Source organism: Coturnix japonica, chromosome 3, assembly GCF_001577835.2.
Source record: "Coturnix japonica isolate 7356 chromosome 3, Coturnix japonica 2.1, whole genome shotgun sequence".
Lineage (NCBI taxonomy): Eukaryota > Metazoa > Chordata > Aves > Galliformes > Phasianidae > Coturnix > Coturnix japonica.
Window position 1 is genome coordinate 17,181,004 of NC_029518.1, and position 27,141 is coordinate 17,208,144.

General features: G+C 35.2%; 1 protein-coding gene across 1 annotated transcript in view; it reads right to left on the reverse strand.

Moving 5' to 3' along the window:
- Positions 1 to 27,141, reverse strand: part of SPATA17 (spermatogenesis associated 17) — an 82,902-nt gene that overhangs the window by 5,558 nt on the left and 50,203 nt on the right. Inside the window, exons 8-9 of the mRNA XM_015857265.2 lie at positions 24,080 to 24,231; positions 15,099 to 15,234 (exon numbers count right to left, since the gene is read on the reverse strand). Coding sequence (XP_015712751.1) covers positions 15,099 to 15,234; positions 24,080 to 24,231 — 288 coding nt within the window. The remainder of the gene's footprint in view (positions 1 to 15,098; positions 15,235 to 24,079; positions 24,232 to 27,141) is intronic.

Genomic DNA, 27,141 nt, shown 5'->3' on the forward strand with positions numbered 1-27,141 from the left:
TTGGGCACAGTTTCAGCAGCTAATTAGCCATAAAGTTCAGGATGCGGTTGTTTGGCAGAACTCTGGTGGTGTTTGTTTTGATTGTTTTTTTTGTGACTCGTGGGCAGTGGGCACAGACTAACAATTCTGCTTTCCAAAAATGAGGAATAGGTCTTCTGTGACTTAAGGCTATAAAATTGAAAAGTTAATGTGTTAACCAATTGGGTCAACTAGACCCATCAAATAAGAGATAATAACAAAAGCCCGTATCATGCCTTAGGGACTGGGTCTCATTGTGTCAGTGTAGAGGTATTGACTCGGAGGGAAAAGCTTCCCTAATCGGAATTCCCCACACTAAAGTAGACAAGTGACCACTGCTAACTTAAAGGGGGTAAAATGATGCCCTTACCTATTCAGCTCATCAGCACAGTGGAGAGGGGAAAAGCAAGGAGCCATCATCTTCTCCTTGGACTGTCTACTACTATTACCTATCCTAAACCTTTTGTATTTTGTTCTTTTGTGTAAATGCAATGAGTAAAGCTGCTTCCATGAAAACATTATGTGCTTCTCCACACCGTGGATCAACACAGTGCCTTACAAACTGACCTAGGATGCTATGAATCTATTTCTCTCTGTTCTCTGCCATATTCCTCCTAAACTGCCTGTTCTTTTTTTTTTTTCCCCGCAAGTGAAGTTTATGTTTTTTCTTGACAAACTTGAGGGCCCTAAGTGTTATGTCTAACTCATTCCCTAATTACCTCCAGCAAATGCAAATGACATTAACAACAATAAAACTCTTTGATTTAAAAAGACTGGGTGACTATGGTATGCAATTTTATACTTCCTTTAATGACTTTGTAAGAGCAAATCTTACCCTTTGAATCAACTTGCCGTTAGTTCTTAAAATAAAATGATATTGTATAGACATCATAAAAGGCAACTTTAAAACCTTCTGGGTTACACTTACATCAGGCAAATTTTTTACTTGTTAGTTTTAATCTTTTATTGACGTTATGATAATATGTTGTAAAAACAAATCAGGAAATTATGCTCACAGTAGGAAATCTAACAACACCGTTTTAATATCCTATCTTCCAAATAGAAACAGAAAACATTAATTGCTATTTAATTTATGTAAGAAACATTTCATTATCATTACAGTTAAATTTTCATAGAGCTTTACAACTACCACTGGCTCTTAGACATTTCATCTTTTGGAATTATAACTGACAAAGCCAAACCCAAATAGGGCTTGCCAAAAATGATCAAATTTTATGGTTCATGAATTTGAAAAAACACAGTTCTGACAATCACATATATTTTTGATTCTTCCTGTATGATGTCTCTAGTATGAACAACAGAGCAGTATTTGTTCCTCTGTGACAGTCTAAAATGGAAAGTATAACTCTATTCCTCACTTGCTATAATATACTGAGAAGTGCTCTACTACTAACCTGTGTTCAACTGTGTTTGCTTTCTTAGAAGCTTAGCTGAGCTAATTGATGGTTTGGAGATAACTGACTAAAACAAGTGAAGGTCTAAATCTTCTCTGCAGGAAGAGTTCTAGCCTCTTTGTGCCCCTGCGTGGTTGGAAACACCTCAGACAAAAGAACAAAAGCAGATCCCAGTACCCACTTCCATAGCTGCTCAAATTAAGCTACACCATGATATAAAGTAGCAATCCTTTAGAGAATACAATAGTCTGAGCCACTACAGGAAATTACAAATATTTCTGACTGAGCAAGATAGTTTTTTCAGTATCATAGAACTGAAAAATGGCCTAGGTTGGAAGTGACCTACCCTATAGCTATAGGTAGGGTTGCCAACCACAAAATTAGGTACTAGATCAGGCTACCCAGGGCCCCATCCAACTAGGCCCTGAACATATCCTTTGATGGGACATCCACAGCTTCTCTGGAAAGCCTGTTCCAGGGCCCCATCACTCTCTCAGGGAAAAATTCACCTTTGACACCTAACCTAAATCATCTCCCCTATTTTAGTTTCATACCTGCATTTATTAAGCATTACAACTGTATTGTACTCTACAGTGTTTTCATGTGAGAAAGGGCAAATTATCTCATATTTGAAAGAAGTTTTGTTCAAGGAAGAACAAAGAAAAAAGGGGGAAGAATTTTGTCTAGTGAATTATTTTTCTTGTAAGCTTGCCTGTATAAAATTAACCTGCAATCTGAAAATAGCCTGTCCTTTATGTCATGTGCAATACAACCAGCAATGAAGATTTGTGGTCTGAATTTGCATTCGTTAAATATGTTTAGTATCCTGCAGTCACTGTGGTTGCCCAAGGGGAAGGAATTCCCAGCTGTACCCTCTAAGTTCATTTAGCCCATTTATTGATGATCTGCAAGTCAGATACCGTTTTGCTCTTCCTCCCAAACATGTACTATCTTTGCTTTAAAAAGTACATCCTCCTTTATAAATACATATGCAGATAATTAATTTATTTACGTGCATAAAGCTAATCTACTGAGAAGGAATAGATCACCACTATGTAGACAATTTATGTGCTTTTAGACATATTCAGAGCCAGCATCAATATTACAATTTGCCACACAAAGTTATAGTGAGTGCAGTACCTTTTTCAGTGTTAAGAAATATCACCCAAACTCTGTTTTGCCTAATGTCTGTACTTGAACCAAAACTACCAAAGATAATACTCTATTTTTATGACCTAATGCATTTTTTTGTATCAAGTAAATTAAATTAAGAAAGCAATGTGAATTTCTCTACTAACTATTTCATAGTTGGATACCCTTGAACTTTACTGAATCTGGGCTTAAAAACAAATGTGCACTTGAAATAGTTTAATTTGTACTCAGAATCCCAAGAGGCATTTATTATTGTCATGTAAATCCCTACATCTTGCAGAGTGTTTAAATGTATATAGATATATTTTTAGGACTAGAGTAAATGTTAATTTAAGATGCACACATAATATTTTGTGCAATATGAAAATGCACTAATGAGTAACACATAAACCTTTTATGAAGTTACTAAATCTGAGATGGAACCATGCCTAACTACATTCCAATGTAAAAAAAATAAAAAATGTACAGGGTCTTAAAAGTGATGAAAAGTAAAGAATCCATTTTTATCATGTTGTTTGTGTTTTTAAACAGACTCCTTGTCCATTCCATCAGGTACACTCTCTTAGCAACATGATATGCATTAGGAAATAATGCATTTAGAATAAGTATCTTATGCCATTTATATGCTGCTTCTTTCATTGCCTAATCTGTTAAACCATAACATTTTCTTTCCAATAGAAAATAAGCCAGTGCCAAGTGCTGACTGCCAAGATAAACTCAGAACCACTTTTAACCTGCTGGACTATAGCCAGAAAATGTTTAACCTGCCAAGATCAAGTTGTAACTATCTCTAACTTGCCAAAATCATGCCACTAGGAGTTAAGGAGGGAAAACTCTAAACTGAAACCCTCATCTGAAAACAATATTTTCTTATCAGTTTCAGTTGTACCTTTTTGAACAAAAGTTGCAGTCATTTAACATCAATCAAAAATATATTTTGATTCTATCGTACTTGGCATATGCAGCAAAAATAATACTCAGCAAGACTGCATCCACTTTGATATTGTTCTGGATAATACTTTCCAATCCTTATTGCCTTCTGTGCTGAAATGACTAGACCTGTAGATGAAAGGAGAGTGGTAGATGCCGTCTGTGTCAACTTTAGGAAGGCTTTCAACACCATATTCTAGAGAATCCTTTTATCCAACTTGGTTAATTATAGTCAAGATGTGCAGACTAACAGATGTAGTAACTGTCTGGAGTATCAGCCACAAATGGTAGCAATTAATGACTGGTAGCCTAACTAGAATCTGGCTGCAATTGTATTTCCTCAGGCACTGTCTTGAGACCTATCTTGTTTAATATCTTCATAAGTGACCTGGAGGTGCAGCTGGAACGTACGCTCATCAAGTTCACAGACAGCAACAGACTAAGGGTGCAATCGATACACTTGAGGGTAATTATTCAGAGTGATGCAGACAGGATAGAGGAATGGTCTGTCAAATAAAATTCAGTATGGCCAAATGCACCTGGCACAGCCTAACCTGAGGAACAATGTTGACAGTTTGGGTAGCAGCAGAAGAAAATCATGGGGACTGTGCAGACCATTCACTAAATATGAGCTAGAAGTGCAATGCACTTCTGAAAGGTAAGAAGTGATATATCATGGAATATAGCCAAAGTAGTAATATTCACCTTTATTTCATGCTTGTTGGATATCTGGAACAGAATGTCTACTGTTTGGCTCTCTTATACAAGACTAGCGTAGATAAGCCTAAAGTCCAGAAAAGATTCAACATACTACTGATGTCTTTTAATGTGATGAGTTATGTTTGTTTGTTTGTTTGTTTGTGGTTTTTTTGTTTTTTTGTTTCTTTCTGTTGGCATTCAGAACTCATTGGCAATAAGAAGTTAATATTCTTCCATCAGTCACAGAATATATTCATTCTTTGTTTTTGTGTAGTCTTCATATGTAAGCGCACATAAGCCAGTAAACAAGCAGAAACATACATTCTAACTGTGAAATTACTAAAATTAACTCAAAGACTAAGACTTTGAAACAGCCTGATTTTACTTCAGTTATAAGAAAATGTATGCTTTTAAAAGTTTACAATAAACATGCAAAAAAGAAAAACCCCAGATTTTAGACTTTCCTTAGATTTTAGACTGGCTCTGTAGAATAAATTCTATAATAATTGATGAGTTATTCCAATATCAACATTATATTTCTCAGCCACGTCAGTATCACCATAATTATTTTTTTTTTCATCAAATTCATGTATAGATGCAGGTTTTGGGGATTATCAGCACCCACCTTGGTACTGATAATTACAAGTAGCAAATAACAAAAGATTAACTTATTTTTATTTCATGTCTAGAACCAGTATTTTTATGTGGTATGACAGTCCAGCCAAGTATGCATTACATTTCCATGCATCTCACTCTCCATAAACTGAGAGGATAAACTGACACAAATTGAGAGGATATCACATATTATTAAAATGAGTGCTTAAAGCAACATTTCTTTATGGTAACACAGAAGGACAGACTGTCACTAGATCACAGATTGCTACTCAAGTGGTATTTCTTGAGACAATCTCCTCATTTGTACTTCTAATTAAATTTATCTTCATCTCCTAATCTTCTGACTTCTCTAAATATAAAAAAGACAGTTGTCATCCACTGAGATCAAAGATAACTATTTCAGCTTCTGGAAAGCTTTTTTTAAGAAAGTGTTAAGTTTTTTAAGAAAACACTTTTTTTGCTTAAACAGAAGAAATAACTACAAACAATCTTGACTATCATTTCTATCATGAAAAGCATAGACTGTACTAATTCTCACTTTGGTGCCATGAAAATTACTTATACAAAAGCAAAGTTCACTTTGAAGCAAACTACTGCCTTCCCAGCAGGGAGGGTTAGCATCAACAACTATTCACTTATACCACAGATTTGTTTTGTCATTGATACAAAGCTAGTTCTTGTCAAATTTCAGATGATTAAGAAATTTCAGGGAGAGGAATATCTGAAATTTATGACCAATCATTATTTCAGATTCAAGTGTTCAGAGAAATGAAATGGATGACACGCGTTAGCACAAATTCAATAAATACATTGCTCACAACACTTGAACTAAGATCATGCTGTTGTGGTTCTGATATGAATACATGTTATATATAACAAATGAGCCAGCGTGCGCAAACATATTCTATGGTCGTACATAACAGAAAGTTTATTTCATTTTTAGCTGGCTAACTTTCAATGTAAATTCTACACCCCACTATATATGTTGAGGAAAGAATTTAGCCTTATACTTTAACATCCATGCCTTTTATGCCTATGCAGAATTTTCACTGTATAGCTGCATACTATTATATCTTATAAATGATAAACAGGAACTCAGATTGTTACAATGTTTTATATGCTAATTTATTCATTACAGTGTAGTAGCATGTAGGTTATACTGTGAAGTTTCCCATACTTTGAGGACTTTGGATTTGACCTGAAGTGCAAAACTACTTAAAATAGCAACACATTTTGGTCTTCCTGCTGCCAAAGGCTTGGGAATCTGTAAAAACTACAAATCATGCCAAACTCTTTGAGTGATATATGAAGGATCACAATCCACAAGGAAATAAGCTAAGACCAATTCATTCATTTCATTTAGGTCCTTCAGTGGGATTTCAACCATCCAGTCCACAAACCATGTCTCATGAGATTGCAGTATACACCCAGCCCACTGTAATAATGATTCATATACATATATGTGTATATGCTTTATTGCTACCTTTAGCTGGATTAAAAGCAATACATCAAATTTTATATTTCTGCCTCTTTTATTAGCTTTCTAGCACTTGATCAGCTGATAGAAGCAATAATGAAATGTTTTTTTATAAACCAGAGTTTGTAAGTCCTGTCCTAAGAACGTAATATTTCAAAAAATAGCCTAAGCTTTGGGGAAAAAACCAATTACAGAAACAGCATTAAAAATGCCAAGCACTGAGCAGAAGCAATTCTGGATCAGTTTAAAAAAGTGATTGATGAAACTCTAATCTGAGCTGAAGGAACAGTTTCACGACAAGCTGTGACCATTCCACACACTTCATTAGCTGCCATAATTAGCCTGGTGTTTCAATTTGTTAGAACTGGTGGGGACAATTTTACTGAGAATGCAAACATCAAAAAACAGGGTGCCTCAGACTTCAGAAGGGGCTGATGAGAAGCTTTTCTAGTCTCTGTTAACTAAAAGATTAATTACAGCTGATGGGAGGCTGTACTCTGATTGTCACTCTGTCTATGTGCATTACTTTTAGCATTAGAAGAAAGATATGGTTGACACTGCACTGCTCAATCAAGCAGGTTCGCATTAGTGTACAAAGTCTGTTAATATGCAGGTTTTTTATTGTTTCTCTTTTTCTTTTGTTTTCTCATATCCAACAAGTTATACTGTAAAAGAGCAGTGCGTTCAACTGCTAATGATCAGTGTTTGTCACTTACACTCTCATTCCTTCATATAACTACAAGTGAGAGAACCTAACATGTCAGAAAGCCCTGGGCTGGGAATATTGTTAGTTCCTATTATCACAGCCAAAACGTAAATTCCTACTCAGAGAGACTCATTATGGAAAACAAAAGCAGTACAGTTAGAAAGCAGATACTATGTTCATCACAGTCTTTATCTTGTGCCGTGTACCATATCTACTATTATCCCTGTACATTAACTCATCAAAGCTTGTAAGGTTATTTAAATGAAAATGAAGATACAAGTGAAAAGGTTATTCTTGAGTAATTCTGTAACTCTCTTTCTTGAATATTAACACACAGTAATACAACTGTTCATAAATAACTACTGATGTGGCTATGAATTTCAGTTTCCACATATATTTTCTGCTGAGATCAACAGAAAACAAAGTATAGCAGAGAATGGGGTTTATCATCTTGATCACAGTGGAAGATCCATTTAACTTAAATTTGTAAAGGGTATTTTGCAAAGTTTTTCACTGGCATTAAATGAATAAATACAGAGGTGCACTACATCAGTACTTGAAATGATGCAAAGAGTTGATTCATGATCTACATTTTAAAGAAGCAGTAGATGCTTACATTAAAACCATGAGGACAACAAGCAGCCTGTGTTACTTGTAGATTCTCATTCACTCCAACACAAGTCTGAGAATAATCTACACTTGTTCTCTGGAGTGATCATCAAAGCAACAAACATGCACTTTTTCTCTCAGGTTGGACAAATATCCAGCATAATCTTTTAGAATTCATTCAAAGCAGATACATGTGCTAATAGTGTTACAAATGACACAGCTATTCAATCATAATGCATCAATACAATAAAACACTTCTTTCAGCCAATGTTTCCAAATGTGACATTCTGAAATCCTAACTGTATATGTTGCAGGAAGCCACTAGGACATGCTTCTTGGACTACAATTTGTAAAGCCACCAGCAACATGCAATTAAGATGAGATTCAAAGTGTCTGTTTTTCTGTGAATATGAGTAACAACATTCTTCCTAGAGTATTCTTCCTAAAAGGAAATGATGGAATTTTTCTGCATATCAATAATAGTCATTACTGGTTATCACATACATCTACGGTAAGTACTGAGAACTAATCTTAATATCCCAGGCATTTTTGAATAGCAGCATGGGCTGTGTTAGTCTTACAGATTTGTGAAAATCTTTATAGCTACCATTTCAATTATATTTAATTATCACAATCAGGCTAAAGGTGAGTTACCAAATTACCGAAAGTAGCATGCTTTTGCAGATATCCTCCATCAGGAATTGCTACTGACTTTTACTTTAATATTGTGACAAATTAGTTTGGTTGAAATACAGTCTTTGGTGAATTTATGAACAAATCTTAATTCCAAGAATACTGAACAGACCCTGCAAAACTGTCACCAAAAGGTAAGGCCAAACACCTCCCAGTTTAGTGAGAGGATTTTCAATTCTAGTAAATCAAATAATATAACAGTATCAAAGATCTAAAACTAACATCAATTAAATACTTTGTAAACAAACACTAGTGTTTCCAGTTCCACTTACAGGTGGGTTTTTTGTTTTTGCTTTTGGACCTAAAGTTCTGCCACAAATTGCTGTAAGGTCCACTGAGTGTGCACTGACAAAACTAGGCAAGATACTCTATTAGTAAAGCTTTTCTTTTCCTCATTAAATGAGACCTCTTAAAATGTTTGAGCAATGCATAAAGTGGGAATTTAAATATATACATCTACCTCCCTCAAAAAATATTGGTTAAATTTAACTTACTAAAAGGCAAGATTTTCTTTCTATACTACAAACATGCAAGTTGCATTATTAAATGAACAAGGTAGGCAAAGCCAGACATTTATCATCCTACAGACAAATGACACTGGATTGCTAGTTAGACAGTATAATAAGTACCATCTAATTTTCTCTTTCGAATCAATTTATTCTTCAAAGCCTTGGATCATCATCAAGGGACTGCATTTTCCCATTGAGAAATCACAGGACTGAAAATCGGGTTTTATAAAATATTTAACTAGTTACCGACAAATAACTACTAGAATGGATTTGATTAGAAGAGTCGTGACAGTATCTTTTCTTATGCAAATAAGCAACTGAATGGTTTGACTTATCCCAGTCACCACTTTGTATTATTCCTTCAAAATCATACCCTGTAAGTCATCAGCAACCTTTGCTTTTCCAGCTTTTCTTTCCAGCCTTTTTTATATTTAGCTAAACAGCAGCCATTGGGTATCTTTTAATTTGCTTCATAATTTTAGCTTTCCTTTCCCTCTTAAGAAAGTAATTTCAGAGATGGCTGATACTTAATAATCATTTGCACTATGCAATGAGTAGTTTTTTAAGGGCAGCACAGTAGCAGTGACCTGAAGAATGTTTCTCAAATGAGAAAAAACCCCACAAAGAAACTTTTAAAATGAGAATTCTGAAAGGGATCTTTATAATAAGATGTATTTCTGTAAATATAGCATTGGTCAAGTAATCTCAAAAAATCATTATGTCAACAATCACAACTTGAAATTCTGTTTTTCTTTCCTAGAAGACTGAATGGATGAATCTTTTGAAAGAGATTTCACTTTTTGCCTCCAAGAATGGGGCATCCACAACCCCTGCATGCATCCTGTTCCAGCACCTCACCACTCTACTGGTAAAGAATATCCCAGATGATATCCAACCTAAATCTTCCCTCCTTCAACTTAAAACCATTTCCCCTTGTCCTGCTATTATCTACTCTTGTGAATAGTTGGTTCCCCTCCTGTTTAGGCTCTGGAAGGCTGCAATAAGGTCAGCCCACAGCTCAACTGGGCTAAACAAACTCAGCTACCTCAGCCTGACTTGGTAGGAGAGGTGCTCCAGCCCTCTGATCATCTTTGTGGCCCTTTTCTGGACCCTCGCCAGCAGCTTCCTGTCTTTCTTGTACTGGGGCCCCAGACTTGGACACAGTACTCCAAATGGGGCCTCAGGAGCGCAGAGTAGAGAGGGACAATCACCTCCCCGTCCCTGCTGGCCACCCCTCTTCTAATGGGGCCAGGATACCATTTGCTTTCCAGGCTGCAAGAGCACACTGCTGGCTCATGTTAAGTTTCTCAACCACCAGGATAACTCATGCTAAGGGTTCATCTGAAACATTTGAATAGATCCATGAAGTTACACTTGCAGTAATAATTACACAGGCACTGGCCAGAGACTGCTAGAGTGCAACACTTTTTGAATAACCCTTATCCCTGACATGGCTCATGAAGAAATCAGTAGTGTAAAACGCAAACTCTTACAGATCACCTAATAATTCCCCTATAAGAGAGCCACTTCTAGCTGCCACATTATGTCAGCTTTACATTGCTTAGGAAAACACATTGCAATTGCACTGGAGAAACTAAGAAACTGATACTCAGAATGTCCTACCTCATGTATATTAAAAACTTATCTTACAGAGCATACTTGTAAGTATGGTGTTTAAATTTTCAAAATATTTAATAAGGCTGATAGAACAGATTCATATTCCTCAGGGATACTACTCTCTGTTAGAAAATATGCTTGTGTACTTTTTTTTTTTTTTTTCTCTGATCAAAAAAAATCACATACATTAACTCAAATATAATTGCTGCCAGGCTAAGAAAAGTCAAGTTATAGTGAGATTTAGATAAATTTCAGTGTAGGAAGAGGTGGAAAACAATAGTATAATTGTAGTATATGTATATATTATAATATTATAATACAATATTACATAGAGAAGTCATGTGCGTAGAAAAGTCCTGCTCACTTTTGAGATTTTCAGGCCATCTCCTCCTGCATAGGTGAAACTTAAAATGCTGCTTAACTTGTTCTATATCACAAGTAACAATGAAAACAACTGAAACTATCAAAGTTCCAGAAGCAACAGACGTCATACAAAATAGCATGGATTTCCTCAACACTCAAGTTTTCTTTTTCATCACTGAAACTCAAAACTCAGTAAACAGTTGAAACACTCATGGAGACCTGATTCTTGCAATCTTCCTTATGGTAGAAAGCAGGTTAGACTTTTTTTCTGTGATCTGTTACCTCTGTTATCCCAAATCCCCCTGTGGCGCAAGTGGTAGAAGTGTCGCTCTGCAGAACAGAGGCTCGAATCCGGGGGGTTGGACTCGATGATCTCTAAGGTCCCTTCCAACCCGCACGAGACTATGACTATGAGACTATGAAATAGGACACTTCTGCCAGTTATTGAACAAAGAGGAAGAATTTATACCTTCTGTAAATCAGTGAAATACCTATCATTATACTAATGTCCTAACATTCATTTTATAACCTTGAGCTTGAAGTCCATCTACAAGTCATTATATGACTGAATGGAATACTTCTGCAACTCCACCTAATCTCGGCTGTTGGCAATCACTATCCAGCAAAATAGACGGAAACTGCTGGTTGTGCTTTGTGCTTTTATCCACACTGACTGAATTAAGCTTTTAGCTTAATTCATTTAGCTCTGCCTCTGGTGACAGAGGTGGAAGCTATACCATTTATATAGCCAACAACTATGGTTTGCTCTAATGGTTACACAATACAGCATGAAAACGATATTGATGTTGACTACAGCCCAGTTTCTACTGCTCCAACATAACTAGAATTTTGTTGGTGGTGCAATACAAGTGCTGTTTTTCCTAGCCTATGCAAGGCCATCACAATCAGAAATATTTCAGCTTGATATTTGATTAATGCTGGCAGTACTCTATAAGTGATTTCCACTCAACATCTAATTGTTTAATTATTTCCCATTATTAATGGAATGAAACAATTCAAAACAAACAGGCAGAATGACTGTTTTGCAGGAAGCTCATAATCATCAATTCATACATGTAGAAGGCTTCCTAAAATTATATTACACTGGCCTGTTGAACTTGAAAGGCATATTTTATCCCAATCAATGCATAAAAGTAAAATTATCCATAACTAAGGCATGTTTCTCTGCTGTACAGTTCAGCTGTAATGATCCCCACACACTGCACTTGCACATCAATTATGATAATCATAATCACGGTCGTTAAGCTGAATGTTCATTATTATCAGGATGCTGGTGACAGCAGATTCAATCATCGGGTGCAATGGGCAGGCAGTCACAGTCCCACCCAAGTTTCTGCAGACAGCGTTGTGCCACATTAAATCTATGATGTGTTCCACATCCCACTCCATTCCAAAAGCTGTAGACGGTAAAGGTCAACTTTATGTTCTGTGCAATATGCTTAGGTTCTCTAAATTAATTCCTTGCAGTACTGGATATTTTTATGCTTTGTAGATAATAAAATTCTGTTTAGGGCCAAAATGCCTCTGCAAATAATGAAACAGTGATGCAGTTGTACTGTAATTCAACGCTAATAAGGCATCAGAGGAAAGAGAATTTCAGCAAAGAATGTCTTCAAACATCACATCCTGAATTTTCTAAATAAGAAAACATTTAATGCTGTCATTTAAGTCAGTTTTCAAAAATGCATACACAAACTAACTCCAATACCAATTAAAGGCTGTAAGCCATCATTTCTGCTTCAGTAAATATGAACATATGTGAGTGTTTTGACAACTGAAAGATTATAGTTAGTGTATTTGATCCCCTGACTGTCCAGCTATTTTGGGACCTATCACTGTAGATTAAACTCACAGTGACTGGTAATTTTTTTTTATATTGGTATTTCTCACACATAAATCAAAAGTGATCCAAGGTATTTAGACATACATTGTTTCAACTTTAAAAATACGAATGCATTTTTACTTATATAGTAGTTTACAACTGGATAAAAACATTCTCCTCCCCCTCTAGAAGTAAATCATCACTACATTTCTTAACTTTTTTAGTTTTTATTGAATAACAGAACTAGTTTTCCCTTAGCACAGTAAGATTTTTGGAAGCTAAGTGGAAGTATACCAGAGGAAGTATTGCAAGGCACTACTTTTCATTGTTGCTCATTTTGCTTCTGAAGTAATTATATAATTTGCATACTAATCCTGTAACTTGAATTAAGACGCTTATATATACAAAAAAATCTGAAGGAAATACAACCAGAACATGTGCATGGACACACAGAAAACCTTTTTAATACACAATTTTTAAAAAGGCAATTAGTATCAAATAATACTTCAGCAAATCAGAAGAATCAGGTTATTGACCCACTAACCACAGAACTGCCTCCCTGGAAGAAATTACACCACACTTTTTCTTATCAGCAATGATAAGAAAGATTTATCTACCATACCACTTTAAGAAGTAGAACATACATCCTGGCACTTATCAGTTATTCAGTGTGTAATAATGTATTAAAATATATATAATCTCACGGAAACCTCCCATAATGGCTGCATTAAACAGATGAATTGTTAAGCAAAATTCCGAAATGAAGGTTAATTTTGATTAAAAATGGGAGCTGGAAGGCTGTTTGTCATGTTGAGTTAACACATACAGCTATACATCTCCAGAGATTTTGGTTGAAATATATCCAAGATCAGAAGTCAGTTCAGTGATATCAGATAAGTCCCATAATTTATATAATATACATAATACATTTTTTTATATTGTCATTTCAGTCTGATCAAGAACTGCAAAGGACTGGAAGAGAGAGAATCTTTAAATTATAAGATAAGTATGACCAACAAATCTTTATACTGTTTTACAGATGTGTAATACTCATACAGTTGGACTCCAATCAAGTCCATCCTCCACTAATTGGTCTCAAACTAAATTTCCTTGGAACTTATTATATATTTACAAGGATAAGTTAGTTCCTAGGAAGTAAGTAATCACATCTTAAAAACTCTCAGAATTACTTATATTGAAAGTGAGCTGTTGGCCCACATTTGTATTTTGAACATCTCCAATGAAATGAAAGCAATTTCTAAAACCCCATAGACAATGTGTGCTAGTGTTTGTCTATGCTCACAGCATGGACTCACTAGATAGTACTAAGAATTTTGTTCCATCTTCTTAATTCCTTCCCACTAGGAATTTAAACACAATAGTGAGATGCCCCTGATAATCTCCAAACAGAAGAGTTCCAGCTCTCTTAGCCTCTTCTTATATAAAAGATGTTCCACATTATCATCTTTGAGGCCTTGTGCTAGAACTGATCTGCCAGATGCATATCTTTCTTATACAGGGAAATTATAATGTGATTATGATATCTAATGAAAAAAAATCGTAATACAAACACATCAATAAACATGTTAGAGTGCTGTTTTGGCTCATTTTCATCTTTTTTCACTAATTCTATACAATTGTACTATCCTAACGATGTAATTCCTTTTTCATATCGTTTCAGAGAGAGTGTTTGGTTTTGCAGGAATTGACACATGATCTAAAAAAACAAATCCTTTCCTGTTTTTTGTATAAGCCTACTGTGAAGATACAGAAGTTCTGAACCTTTGGTTTCCTAAAGTTGCTAAGTATCTGAAAAACAGGTAAGAAGCAATTGTTCAGTGTTCCTTTTTTCTGTATCATGCTTGGTAAGCGATGGAACTTTTCGGACTTTTGAAATCTCATACTGTATTTGGTTTCAAGCACTGAAAATAATTTATATAACATTGAAAGTTCAGAGCAGAACTATTTCTTATAGCACCACAAAACTGAATATATATGAGATGTTTCTGACGAAGGAGCCATCTTAAAACAAAAATAATTTTTCATTCACTTGTACTATTTTTTGAAGAATACATGCAATATAATGTTTTTGGTGTACTTTTCCCATAATTTTCTAAAGGTTTCTCTTTATGTGTAAAAGTAAATATATGTATTATATCTTAAATGAAGAAAGAAAGGCAACACAGAAACAGCAAAACTACAAAATTGATACAACCGGATATGTACTTAAGCATGCTCTTAAAACCATATATAGTAGATGGGAGATGTGTTGAATTTCCTCAGATTTAACTTACCAGAGTGCTGAGGAAGCTTGATATCTCATCACAATAGCTCAGTGTGATTTTATAACATGCTAGAAATATTGCATTTGATTATCTCAGGATTAGGTACCATCACATACAATAACTTTCTTTAAAAAGTAAGCCGTTCTTTAACTTTTGCAGTGACTTACCTTTCCTGCTATCCACTTATTAGGCTGCACCTCTCGGAAATGCTTAACTCCATAAGTTTCATTGCCTTTTTTTTCTGATGCATGAATTGACAGTTCATATTTCTTATTTCTATGATACGAAGAAAATGGCAAAAATCTGAAATTTAAGAATATTTTAAAATTACTACATAGTACTCTGAATGCCACAGAATTTATGTAAATCAAGTATCAGTGAATTAGGATACTGTGTGGACATGCATTCCTTATATTTCCCACACTAAATTCCTGAAGTAGCACCCTCCCAACCCCAGTACTGTGAAAAATATTACAGAAATTTTTCTTATAACTGCTTTTTAAAAAGAAAATTGGAACAAAGAGCTATTGATCTTCAACAGCATATGACTTTTATTACTGGACTGCTTCTTGATACAGGCAATGCAGTCCATGCCACAAGTCAGTGGAAAGCACAGACCATGCGCAAGTAGAGAGCCTTGCATTCATCTTACAAGCTGTGTAGTCCAAAAGACACACAACACAACCTCTACTTGATTGTTCCATTAGGATGGAAAAATTTCAAGATGTCAGCAATTTAAGTATAAGTCAAATCTAAACAGAACCAGAAAGAACCCCTTCTGTATATCAAAACAGAAAATGAATCCTTTGGCAGCTGTTAAAGTAAAACATACTGTAGTCTAGTTTGTTGGAATGAAAACGTATAGATAATACTATCGATATTCACATATTGGCAAAACACAAGGTAAATCAATGGTTTCTTTTAAATTTGCAAATTGTATACTTTACTCTGAAGTGGTCTTTTGGAGCTTGATTTTTTTGTCTTTGATCATACCAAGTGTGAATTCTCTTCTTGCATACTGCCACAGTACAGTGAAATTCCAGCTACCCGCTTTGGACATATAAGAGGTTTTCAGACACCCCTAATCTCATGGACAAGTGTTCAGGATTGGACCCACAGTAAATGATGCGAAGGAAGGTAAAGGACACTTCATATATAAAAGATATGAAAGAGATCCTACAAAGGTATCTTAGTTTCACCTCTCTATATTAGTTTGCAAGAAAGAGAACAAACAGGTACATTTTCACACAAAGAAAAATCCCATGAAGGAAGCTCTTCATTGCTGGTATAGTAAACAACAACGAGTGTTCTTTAGAAGAGCAAAAGAATCATTAAGTTAGAAATACCTGTTTCAGGAGCTTAAAGCACCACTTTATCTGCTGCATGTGTAATTAATTAAAATCTTTTCAGTAGTTGAAATCATTTCAGTATATAGACTCCCTACAAGAGTTAGATAGTCAAATTTTCATAAAGAGAGGGATAATAAAAACTTTCTGTCTCTTGGCTGATACAGACTAAGAAAATTATTTTCACTAAATAATCCATCAGAAACTGTTTGGGTGGGCTTGTTGTGTTTGTTTCTTTGCTGTTGTATTTAAATTCCACTTCAGAAAAATAAACTATTTTGCAATTTTACTAGTTGTAGCAATTTACTCTATCAAGTAGCACAAAAAATATTATGTAAAGTTAGCATGAGAAAAACACTGAGTTAGCAGACTTTTAAATTATACAAATCTGTAGTAGCATGTGTATACTCCTGGGAAAGGACACTCTCACATAAGACAGATTATGGTACTTGTAATGCTAATTTGCACATGGGATGGACATCACAAGCACACAAAAATTAATGCGGCCCCAGTGTCCCACAGAATACATCCAAGGTGCTGTGAGCCGGCTGCTCCACTTGCAGTTTTTATCACTTCTGAATTGCATTTTAATAGTACATTTTTCTTTTGTTCAGACATGAAAGGAAATTGGCTTTCTCAGGGGATTGGATAGCTGAGAAGACAAGGCTAGCAGTTTAGGGATTTGCCTATATATGCATAGAATTTAGTTGAGCCATAACATTCATAATTCAATATGAATACTGCATCAGTAAAATTTATACAAAATATGGCAGTAAAAATATATATATATGTAGAAGATAAAGTAAAGGAAAACAATAATGATGCTAGTTTTCCCTATAGCATTTCCAATGTGGAGGGCTTGACTGCACTGCGGACTATTTTTATTTTTTTATTTATTTATTATCAGACCAGTACTCAGAGTAATCCACTAGGGCTGCTCTGAAAGTAATGTTTCCTATTTATGATCTTGGCCCACAATGTCAGAAACAGATACTGGTGGTATGGCAGGAGAGGTTGAACCCTCCCACCACATTTTTCACAATGTTTCACAACATTTTGTTGCCATGGGACAGATGGCAGCAGAGGGGCAGCCTGACAAAATGGTGTCTGACATGCAAGAGCATATCAAACAAAGGGGTGTGACTGAACTCCTCTACATGGAAAAAATGGCACCCCTTGACATTCATCAATGATGAATGACACCAAAGAGTGGATGTGAGCTCAGTGAAGATCACTTCCTTCAGTGAAGAAACACACACTGGGTGGTGTGTTTCGGCAATGGAAACAGTAACATGAAAGACAAGCCATGTTCCAGATGGCCATGCACAGCTGTCACATTTTGATCAACTCATCCAGATGAATCAGGAGATGATGACATAGAAACTACGTGTGCAGCTGAATATGTTTCAATGCATTGGAAATGATGGTGGCATCATTGGAATATCACAAAATAGAGGAGGCATTATCTTCATTTCAAACTCTGTATGCTCTACCATGATTCCAAACAAATATCTATACTTATATTTTAACATTTCAGGACTGTAAGTACACAACTAACCGTGTACTCTACACGCAACTTAGCGCAAACATAATCTTACACATTCTACTGCATATCTTTTCTAAGACCACTAACTGAAGTAAATCAACCCATAATATATGTCTGCGGTTGAGAAAAAAAGTTAAAACTTATTTTTTCTTAACATTGAACAATAAAAGAGTGCTAAAATTGAAATGAAAGAATAATAAAGATATAATGGGATATGATGGCATGAAGCAGTAATTTTTAATTTTTTGTTCTGTATGATCACTTCTTGCTCAATAATAAGCAATGTTTAGAGTCGAAATGTCACTTACATATCATTCTTTCATAAACAGCAGCCTGAATGGAGATTACCACTGTTTCATCTTTGAATGTGGTAGAAATAAAGTTACAACATCTGACTGTGAAAATTTCAGGTCAGAGCTATGTAAGCAGATGCTGTCAGGGACAAGTATCAAGCTACAAGAAAAGATGTTTGCAAATTCAATGTCTGTTTAAAGCAAGCAAAAATCATTCTATGTGAATAAGTAAATAAAATAACATTAAAACATTCTTGTATGTGTGTGTTAAGTAGATAACCAAATTAATGAGAGTTACATGGAAGTCATTATAGCACTGAAACCAATAATTATAGTAAAAAAGTAAAAGCTCTGTAATAAAATTCAGTAATGTCATTCTGTTCTGTAGCTGTATATATACACCTAACAGAGTTTTTTCCCCAACTTTGTGCTTTGAATGTGATAGAATAGAGTGAAAGAAGGAGAAAAAAAATCCAAATACACATTATGAACTGTTCAAATTCAGACCACAGTAGACTCTACCATAAGAAGTTCACTTGAGTAGGATTCTTATATCTGGATTTCAGCTATTCTTCTCACTTAAATGTAAATACAGAAGCTCTTGAAGGGTTTCAGTAAAAAAAGACAGAGTAAAAAAGAGTAGCAGGATGAAAGAATAATTAAATTCCATGTTGATGTCATGTTATGCCACAAGGCATAGTCAACATAAGCTGAGCCTTTCTAAAATTTCCTGATTTAACATGAGGTGAGTTTTCTCCAAAGAAGTAAATAAAAAAAGAAAAAGTGATTTCATTTTGTCCATCACAAAAGCTTAAATGAGATGTACCAAAAAATACAGAAAATACAAGGTGAAAGAGAGGGAATCAAAAGGAGAAACTACCTTGGGTTCTGCAAATAGCATTATTATATAAACAAAAAACTGAGAGAGGACCAGGACCACAGCTGGCACTGTCACTAGTAACAAAGGTCAGTTGCAGTTTTTCCAGGACCACAATCTGTTGGACTGAATTAGCAAGAAAAAAGACCTAGAAGCCTTGAATTAGTAGGCAATCCTAGACTTGACAGTAGTTCGTGGTATACATTTACATTTCAAAAAATAGTTTAAATATCTGTTAATAAAAATAAAACTTGCTTTTTTCCCCAGTCCCTTCATTCATTCTGTTCCGTATCACTAGGCTGCCACTAATTTAATCTAATTCTTCCTTTCTATATATTTTTCCCCCCTCATGCTCTTTCTTCCTGCTTCTCTTCACTTATTTTTTCTTCTTTCCCTGTCTCCTGTTCCAATATCCCTCTGTTTAGACAGGAGATGAAAGAGGCTTCTTAAATGCTGAAGGCTTTCTAGTTAGCCTGACCAAGTTGAGAGAAGTGGCAGCAGATATGGACTCTAGTATCTGTGGCAGTCCAAGAGAGAAAGCTTCCTGTGCAGCAGGGCAAACAAGAGGGAGGATTTGTCAGGGAATGCTTTCACAGGACAAGAAGTAACACTTTTAAACTAGAAGAGAGTAGATTTAGATCAGAAATTAGGGAAAAAGTCTTCACTGTGAGGGTGATGAGAACTTGGAACAGGCTGCTCGAGAAGCTACAGATGCCTCATGTTGCCTTGACCTAACACAGATGAAAAGAAGCTCCCTCTGATTGTAACGACCATGAACAATTAGCTCCAAACAAACCATCTGGAAGCTGTGACTCTTATCCCTCCCCACCCCTCTTTTGTTTGTTTTTAAAATGAAATATGTAATGAATTTCAAGTTTTCAGCTTCAGCTTTTACCTGAAGTCATTGCTCTAAGCCAACACTCTTCATCTTTATGTTTGGTGAACAAAGCAAAAAAAAGCACAATGGTTTCCCACAGCAAAACAATGGCAACAGAGCTGCCATTATGTAGTTCATAATGAGTGTACATTAAAAATCAAAGTTTTGTATGTAGCATATTTTACTTAGTGAATCTAAGAAGATCAGCACAGCATTTTTGCAAGACAAACTTCTTTTGGATGCGTTGTTACAAATCTTGGCTGTAGTTATGTGCTACATACATATGGGTACTTTTTCAACAAACTATCAGTCATCTTCATCCTAATAGGAGAAAATCTAAGAGTCCTTTGTCTCTCTCCTTATTTAGCCCATGCCAGCCATACTGTACAGTGACGAAGAAAAGCACTGTCTAGTTCATGTAGGAAGTAAAAGAGATCTCTTCTGTAGTAAATTCCAGAACTTCTTAATTATACAGACTTATTAATCTGCATCCCCAGTGTTATAAAGTGCTAGAACTTCATTAGAAAAATTAAGATGGAAAAATGAAGGCGCTACTTTGTAAATTTCCACTGGAAATTAGCTGGAAGAAGCAGAGGAATACTGGATCAAAAGAGGGTAATCATGCTTAACTGTGCCCTAGAGCACCCGCATGTATAATACGATTTGCACAGTAACTACCTCTCCTATTACTGCTTGTTTGGAGTATTCTGTGTTAATGGGGTTAGCTAATTTAGTAGTTTAACTTAAAAAGACTCTGCTGATTAATAAATGTTGCACACTGTGCTAGTAATTAAAATAAATGGAAGAGTTACAAATAGAAGTTGAATTGTTAAGAAAACATTATCTGAAAATATATGATAATCCCTGTTTATCATAATACAATAACAGTCCGGAAAATATGCAGATTGCTGAAGTTGCAAAGCATATGAAAAACTAAGCATAATTTGAACAAAGTTTTCAAATGTGTCATATCTACATGACACAAAACATAGTGGCCATTTTCACTGCAGCTATGTCAGAAATAGAGTGAAAGAACTTAAAAGCATAAAAATAAGATTTTTTAAAAATCTTAAAATTTTATCAAATAAGAGTAACTTGTTTTCTTATATTTTTATTACCTTTATTGCTGTGCACATTTTGACACTGATGCCTTCAAGTACATCTTTGAGCACGTCACTGTGTAGCACAAAAGCACCTATGCTAGTTTTCAAAGAAAGTGTCTTGCTGAAAACAAGTGTGAGACACGGTGTGCAAACATTGCATTCTGCTGCACACAAGTGAATCCTTGTGTTCAGGACTGGTGTGGCTGCCTTTAGTACAGCTCTGAGCACAGAGAGCCAGCAGTGAGGTGACTTGCCTGTCACACCAGCAGCCAACAATAAATCAGGAAGCCTCAACCTTGGTTATCACTGGCGTACCCTTATTCTATCACCACGCTGCAACTCATTCTGATGTATGCGGACTTCATAAAGATATTTAATAGTATACTTTGGATCATGAGGCATATTATCTGAGACACATTTTGACAAAATTAATGAAAATAATTTACATTTCTGTTCTCCGGAAAATTAGGCCTGTACATTGCTGCACACGACAGAGTAAAGAACTTTTCATGCTCAGTGACCTAAATATGCTGGATCCGGCACTTGGTGTCTCAAACTAGACACTAGTTTATTAAGTGGTCATCCCAAAGGAGTCCAATTGTCATTCCTCTCCAAGTGGAGAGGGAAATCACTTCATTTGTATGAAAAATAGCACAATAAGGCAGTAACGACTTCAATTACGCACGAAAAGGGAATCATCCTTATTAGGTTAGATTGCCCAGTTGCTCGTTCAGTAAAAAATAGTAAAATCCAGCAGTTGCTGCAAACATACACAAAATCTATGCATTTATTTGGCATTTGCACTGCTGCTGCCTACCTGAACCTCTCCCAAAGCCTTCTCAATTATTCCTGCATTTCTCAGAAGCAAGAAGTTTTTCAGACCTTGAAATGTTTAAAGACAAATGTATAAAGTGTTTTCAGAGCTTTTTTTGTTTGTTTTAAACAAAACATGGTGGGAATTCTGTGTTGCCTGATATAACATCTATAAAACACCAATATTCATTCTTGAAAAATAAAGAACAAGGTCTCTGTTTCTTCTTATATGCAAACACAAGCTTTTCCACAAAAGTCACACAGTTCCTCTGCTCTTTCCCTCATTTTCTAAAATATAAGAATGATAAGCATAGGAAGCACAACCAGGAAGAAATACAGTCCCAAAGTACACAATTACATAGAAAGAGACAAGAAATTTGTCAATTCATAATAGACACTGCTGAGAAAAGGATTACTGTAGAATCTGAGTAACCCTTTGTTGACTCCTCCCTGGAGACCACCATACCACACAGCAGCTGCGGCATTACTAGTGAGTGTTAGTCCTGATGATGACCTGCAGCTCTGTCATCACCTTTTCAAGGTTACAGATGTGACCCTTGCGTGGTTGGTTGAATCTGAAGCACAAACGGAAATAATCACAGCCTGAAAATGTATAATCCACTATACATTTAGTGTGCATGAAGCTGAGAATTACTGCTTCTGCGCATTAAGGATGGCACTAAACGCTTCTTTACCCATAAGGTAAATAAAGACTGCTGATCAACTGATATCTGTCAAAGTTGGCATGTCCAGATTTGAACTGTACAAGTTTAAAGCCTTAATGATTCACTTAGCAGAAAGAAAGAAAAATAAATATTTCAAGATAAGACTTCAAACTGGCCACATAATGACCTCAGAGGTAAATCTTATCAAATAAGGACCGGAGAACATATATTCATTCTCATAAGTGAAGGACTTAATTCCTCCTTATTTAGAATGAATAATCAAAATCTTCTCAGTGAAAAGAACACTTTAATTGAGTGATAAAGGTTAATTATTACTCAGTGTTTTCTAGCTTTCAGTAAGATAAGTTAAAAATAAGTTTTAAAAAAGTCAGTTCAAATCTACACTGAGATTTGAAAATTAAGGTGCTTTTCTTCAATCTGAATAACAACAAACGGGACAGAACAGAAAGCTGAGGTACACTTTTAGTTTTAAAGTTTCCCTATTGTTTTTAGTATAAGAGGAATCAAAATCAATACTATGACTTATTTTTGCTAGTAAATAGAAAAAATTAGAACAAAAGTAGCTGAACAAGGATATTTCTTTTTTAAGCTGAATCTCCTTCTAATATCACTGTTAATATTCAATTAGGGAAAATATGAGAAAAGATTTAATTATCAAATTTTAGAAGTGCAAATCCATTTTATTCGAGCATACTGAAGTTCCTGTCCTTAAGCTAACATGAGCAATATGGAGCTGACAGCAAAATATCACATCCTAGTGAACCAGTGGATCATGGGCTGCTCACAAGGAAAAGGAATTCCTTTCTGTCTAGAATTCTGATATTTAAATATCAAAGGGTTGCTAAGAGCAGGAATTCAAGGGAGAAACATCATTTGTTTCTAGTTAACTACGAAGACAGAACAGGTGAGTTAATAGGCTTTATTATGATTGGACAAAAGTGTTCCATCACAATAAGAAGAGAGCTGGAATGTTTTTTGCAATAGCCTTAAATCTTTTTGGATAGATTACATCAGTATTTGGGATTGTATGGAAAACGAGCTGGTTTCTCTCATGCGATTACAAATGCTATGTCTCAGAAAGACAAACTGCTTCAGAAGTTATTACAGTATTTTAAAATCATGTTCTAACGTGCATCATATGCTCCCTTCCCTTCCAAGTGAGTTTTGGTAGTCTACTTGAAGAGAATGCGAGTCTTATCAGAGTGCAACATTTCTCTTCCCATAGTCTGGAAAATGCTTGAATATGAGGACAGAAACAGTATGTGTTCCTCGGCAAAGTACGTATGGCAAAAAGGAATTTGTATTTGTTTGCTTATTTCCCATTAAGCCCATCTGTTGCATCACATAGTACTATTATGGCAAGATCTTCTATTGATTCATAGAGATGGAAGGTACAAGTCGCACAATTACAAGATAAGGTCTCTGCTCTGAAGAGTTTATAATCTAAGGACAAAGATTTAGAAGTACGTACAGAGAATATTTGCTAGTAAGCTGTCAGGTTTGACATTTCATTTTGCCTGGCATGAAAGGTTTCTGAAAGCAACAGAATAAAGAAAACATTCTCATAACAATATATGGAAAATAAAAACCAAAAACAAACAACTTACTCATTCTCATGTATATATTTTCCCCATTCCTCCTTTTTCATTTCCTCTCTGGCCTTCTCTAGTGGTGAACTGAATGATGCTGCCACTCGCAAGGTTGGCTCCAAAGGCTTGTAGCGCTGCCGCAATACTTCATCAGTGTCTCGGAAAGGCCCCTGAAAGGTATAGGATAATGTGTTTTATTGTGGTGCCATAGTTCTTTTACTTGCTCCTTTTATTCATGACACATCACTGATGAAAGAGGGCTGAGTGCCTGGGAAGTGTAGCAAGACTTTTCTTCCAAAATAATTAAAGCAGTTCATTTTGATAGAGAGTTACAGATAACACAAAGGTTGACAACATGCTTTAAAGCCCCATGGAGAGTTTGAGAAATGTGCAGTCTAGATTTATTTAGGTTCTAATAAATAATTATAATTTTAAAACAATACATTGTTAGAACTGATTAGGAGAGCTTATTTTTTTTCTTGGAAAAAAAAAAAATACCAGTGAAATAAAATCTGATATACAAGTATTAGCTTCATCTAAATTCTGCTTGGGCAGAAAATCTTTTCATAGGATAAATCATGTTTCACCTTAAAGAACATGCTCTTTTCAATTTTAACTATAAAAGTATGTGGAAGGGATCCTGATACGTGACTTAAAACATAATTCTTCTAATACAATTCAAACTAGTGACCACTATAATGTAACTGCATAGTCACTTTTTGAAAAGTCTAATTCCACATTTATCTGGCTAGTTTCAAAAAAAATCCTAAAAGCTCCTATTTATTTTATGTGTGTGCATACATCTATATTATACACTCATGTATACGTACATACACAAAGTCTATATAGAGAGAGAATATATATATGTATACATAGAGAACTTTCCTCCTCAGGTAACACTGCTTAATAAGTGATCATACCAGCATCTACCATTTAGCAGCACAGATAAACAGCAGGAGAAAGTCCTTTCCTGAACCATCAAAGTGACATATACCATATCTTCCTTTTAGTAATAACCATTGAGAACCTAGAGTACAATTAGTGCTATATTATGCTCAGGACAAATTAGAGGCAACTCTGGATTTAGAAGTGTTACTAATTAATTATTATTTTATTTTCACCATTGCTGATCCTGAATGAACTAGCAAAACCTTTGGAAACTATGAGTAGACAAAGAATCCTAATCACAGTCTTTATTCTTTAAGATATTCTTCTTTAAATAGGTTATCACTAACAAGTCACAGCTGGAGTTACTGCAAGCACTGAGTGAAGACTGCGGGGCTAATAAAAAGAAATGATTCACGCCTCATTTATGTTCACTTATGTTTTACATTAATAGAAACCAATAATAGGAACCAGTTACCATAAAAGTCATGGACCGTAAATAACACAAATGGCAAATAAGTATCATCTAGTACTTTTCACAGCTGGACAGGAGGATTGCTATATTTGAAAGTACTTAATGGATTTTTACTTGAACTTTACTTTTTAAAGACACAGCATCATGATTTGGAGATATTTTTAAAGATCCTAGTAAGTAAGCAAGCATATTGCTTAAACTTATTGCAGACAATCTCTTGATTTCACTTTCTAAAAGTCTCCACAAAAAAAAACCATAAAAAAGAAAAAGTTCATTTAGCATGACTACAGTGAGTCTTTTAAAGCAGAATGAAAACTTCATTGCTTGTAAGCGAATAACCAATACTATAAAAGGTCATTACGACTGGGAAACAATATTCTAATAATACATTAAGTAACGATCAAGATATAAAATAAGTTTAAAATTCTTAGGGAAACTATTGAGATATAAAATAAGTTTTAAATTGTTAATAAAATGGTGATCAGTATTGTAAGATGTTTGCAGAGCTGGATATACGGAGAAAAGAAACTTTTGTCAAGTAATATCAGAACAGATATGTTTGCTTTTGGAAAATATTCTTTTTGAATATTCTATTTCTTCTTCATTATAGAAAATTTACTCATATTTCATGAATGTAAGGGCCAATTCAGATGTCCAAGGAAGCTTTTTTCTCTCTCTTCAGTTTCTTAGAACTTTTAACTCTTTTTCAATTCATAGTTCTAATGAAATTAGTAGAACACAGCTAATTTTTGTTGTTTTAAGCACATATAATTGTTATACAATATATCCAACCCTATTGGCAACACAGTTTCTAGATATCTGAATAAACAGTGGAGTAACAAGTGGCTCACCCTGCTTGTGACACACATGCATACAGGAAAAAGAAGCATGGTGCCAGAAGGTGCTATCAGAGAGAACTAGGACACAAGCATTGCTAGTAATTAAATTCCTTACTGTCACACTGGACAACTTTCAGGATGATGTATTCTGATGGGTTTTTATTTCCAGCTGTTTCATCAGCTCAAAACAGTGTCCTTTCTTTAGACAATACAACCCTAAATTGTCAAAGTGTTGTGCAGGGATTTAGCCGTGTGACTCCCATTAACATCAATAAGAGTCGCGCAGTTAAATCCATGTGCTGTGCTTTGAAAATCTGCCCCACAGTGTACATCCCAGGGTGCTGAAAGGATTAAAGTATTATATAGTAAATTCCCTCTTTGAGGTGCAGAAAATAAACAGGACTCTTCTGGTTTGTTCTGGAAGGCTGCATGTGTACTACTGCTGTGTGTACATCTGAACTTAGAAACATCTATAAAATATTCCACACCCAAACTGAAGCTTGTAAGATTCCTTATATACAACGAAGTGGTTTTGCAAGAGCGAGTTATCACTGTAAAAACTATGACTTCTCTCTATTCAAAAAGCACAACTCCTGTACCATTATCACCTATGCAAAATATTCCTCTTTTTCCTGAGAGACAATGCATTTGACAAGTCACATCCTGCTGAAGGAATGTCATAGCCCTTTGGTCCCAGAAGATAAGGCTATAATGTCATATATATCTGGCTTTGAACATACATTCAATTTCAAACTCCCTGATCACTAAACAGTTGGGTCATGCTTTGACTTGGGTTTAATGTGAGTCAATTAGCTCATTATATGAGGAAGCTTAAACAGCCAAAGTGTGCGGACAAATGGAGGGAAGGACAAAGGTGGAAA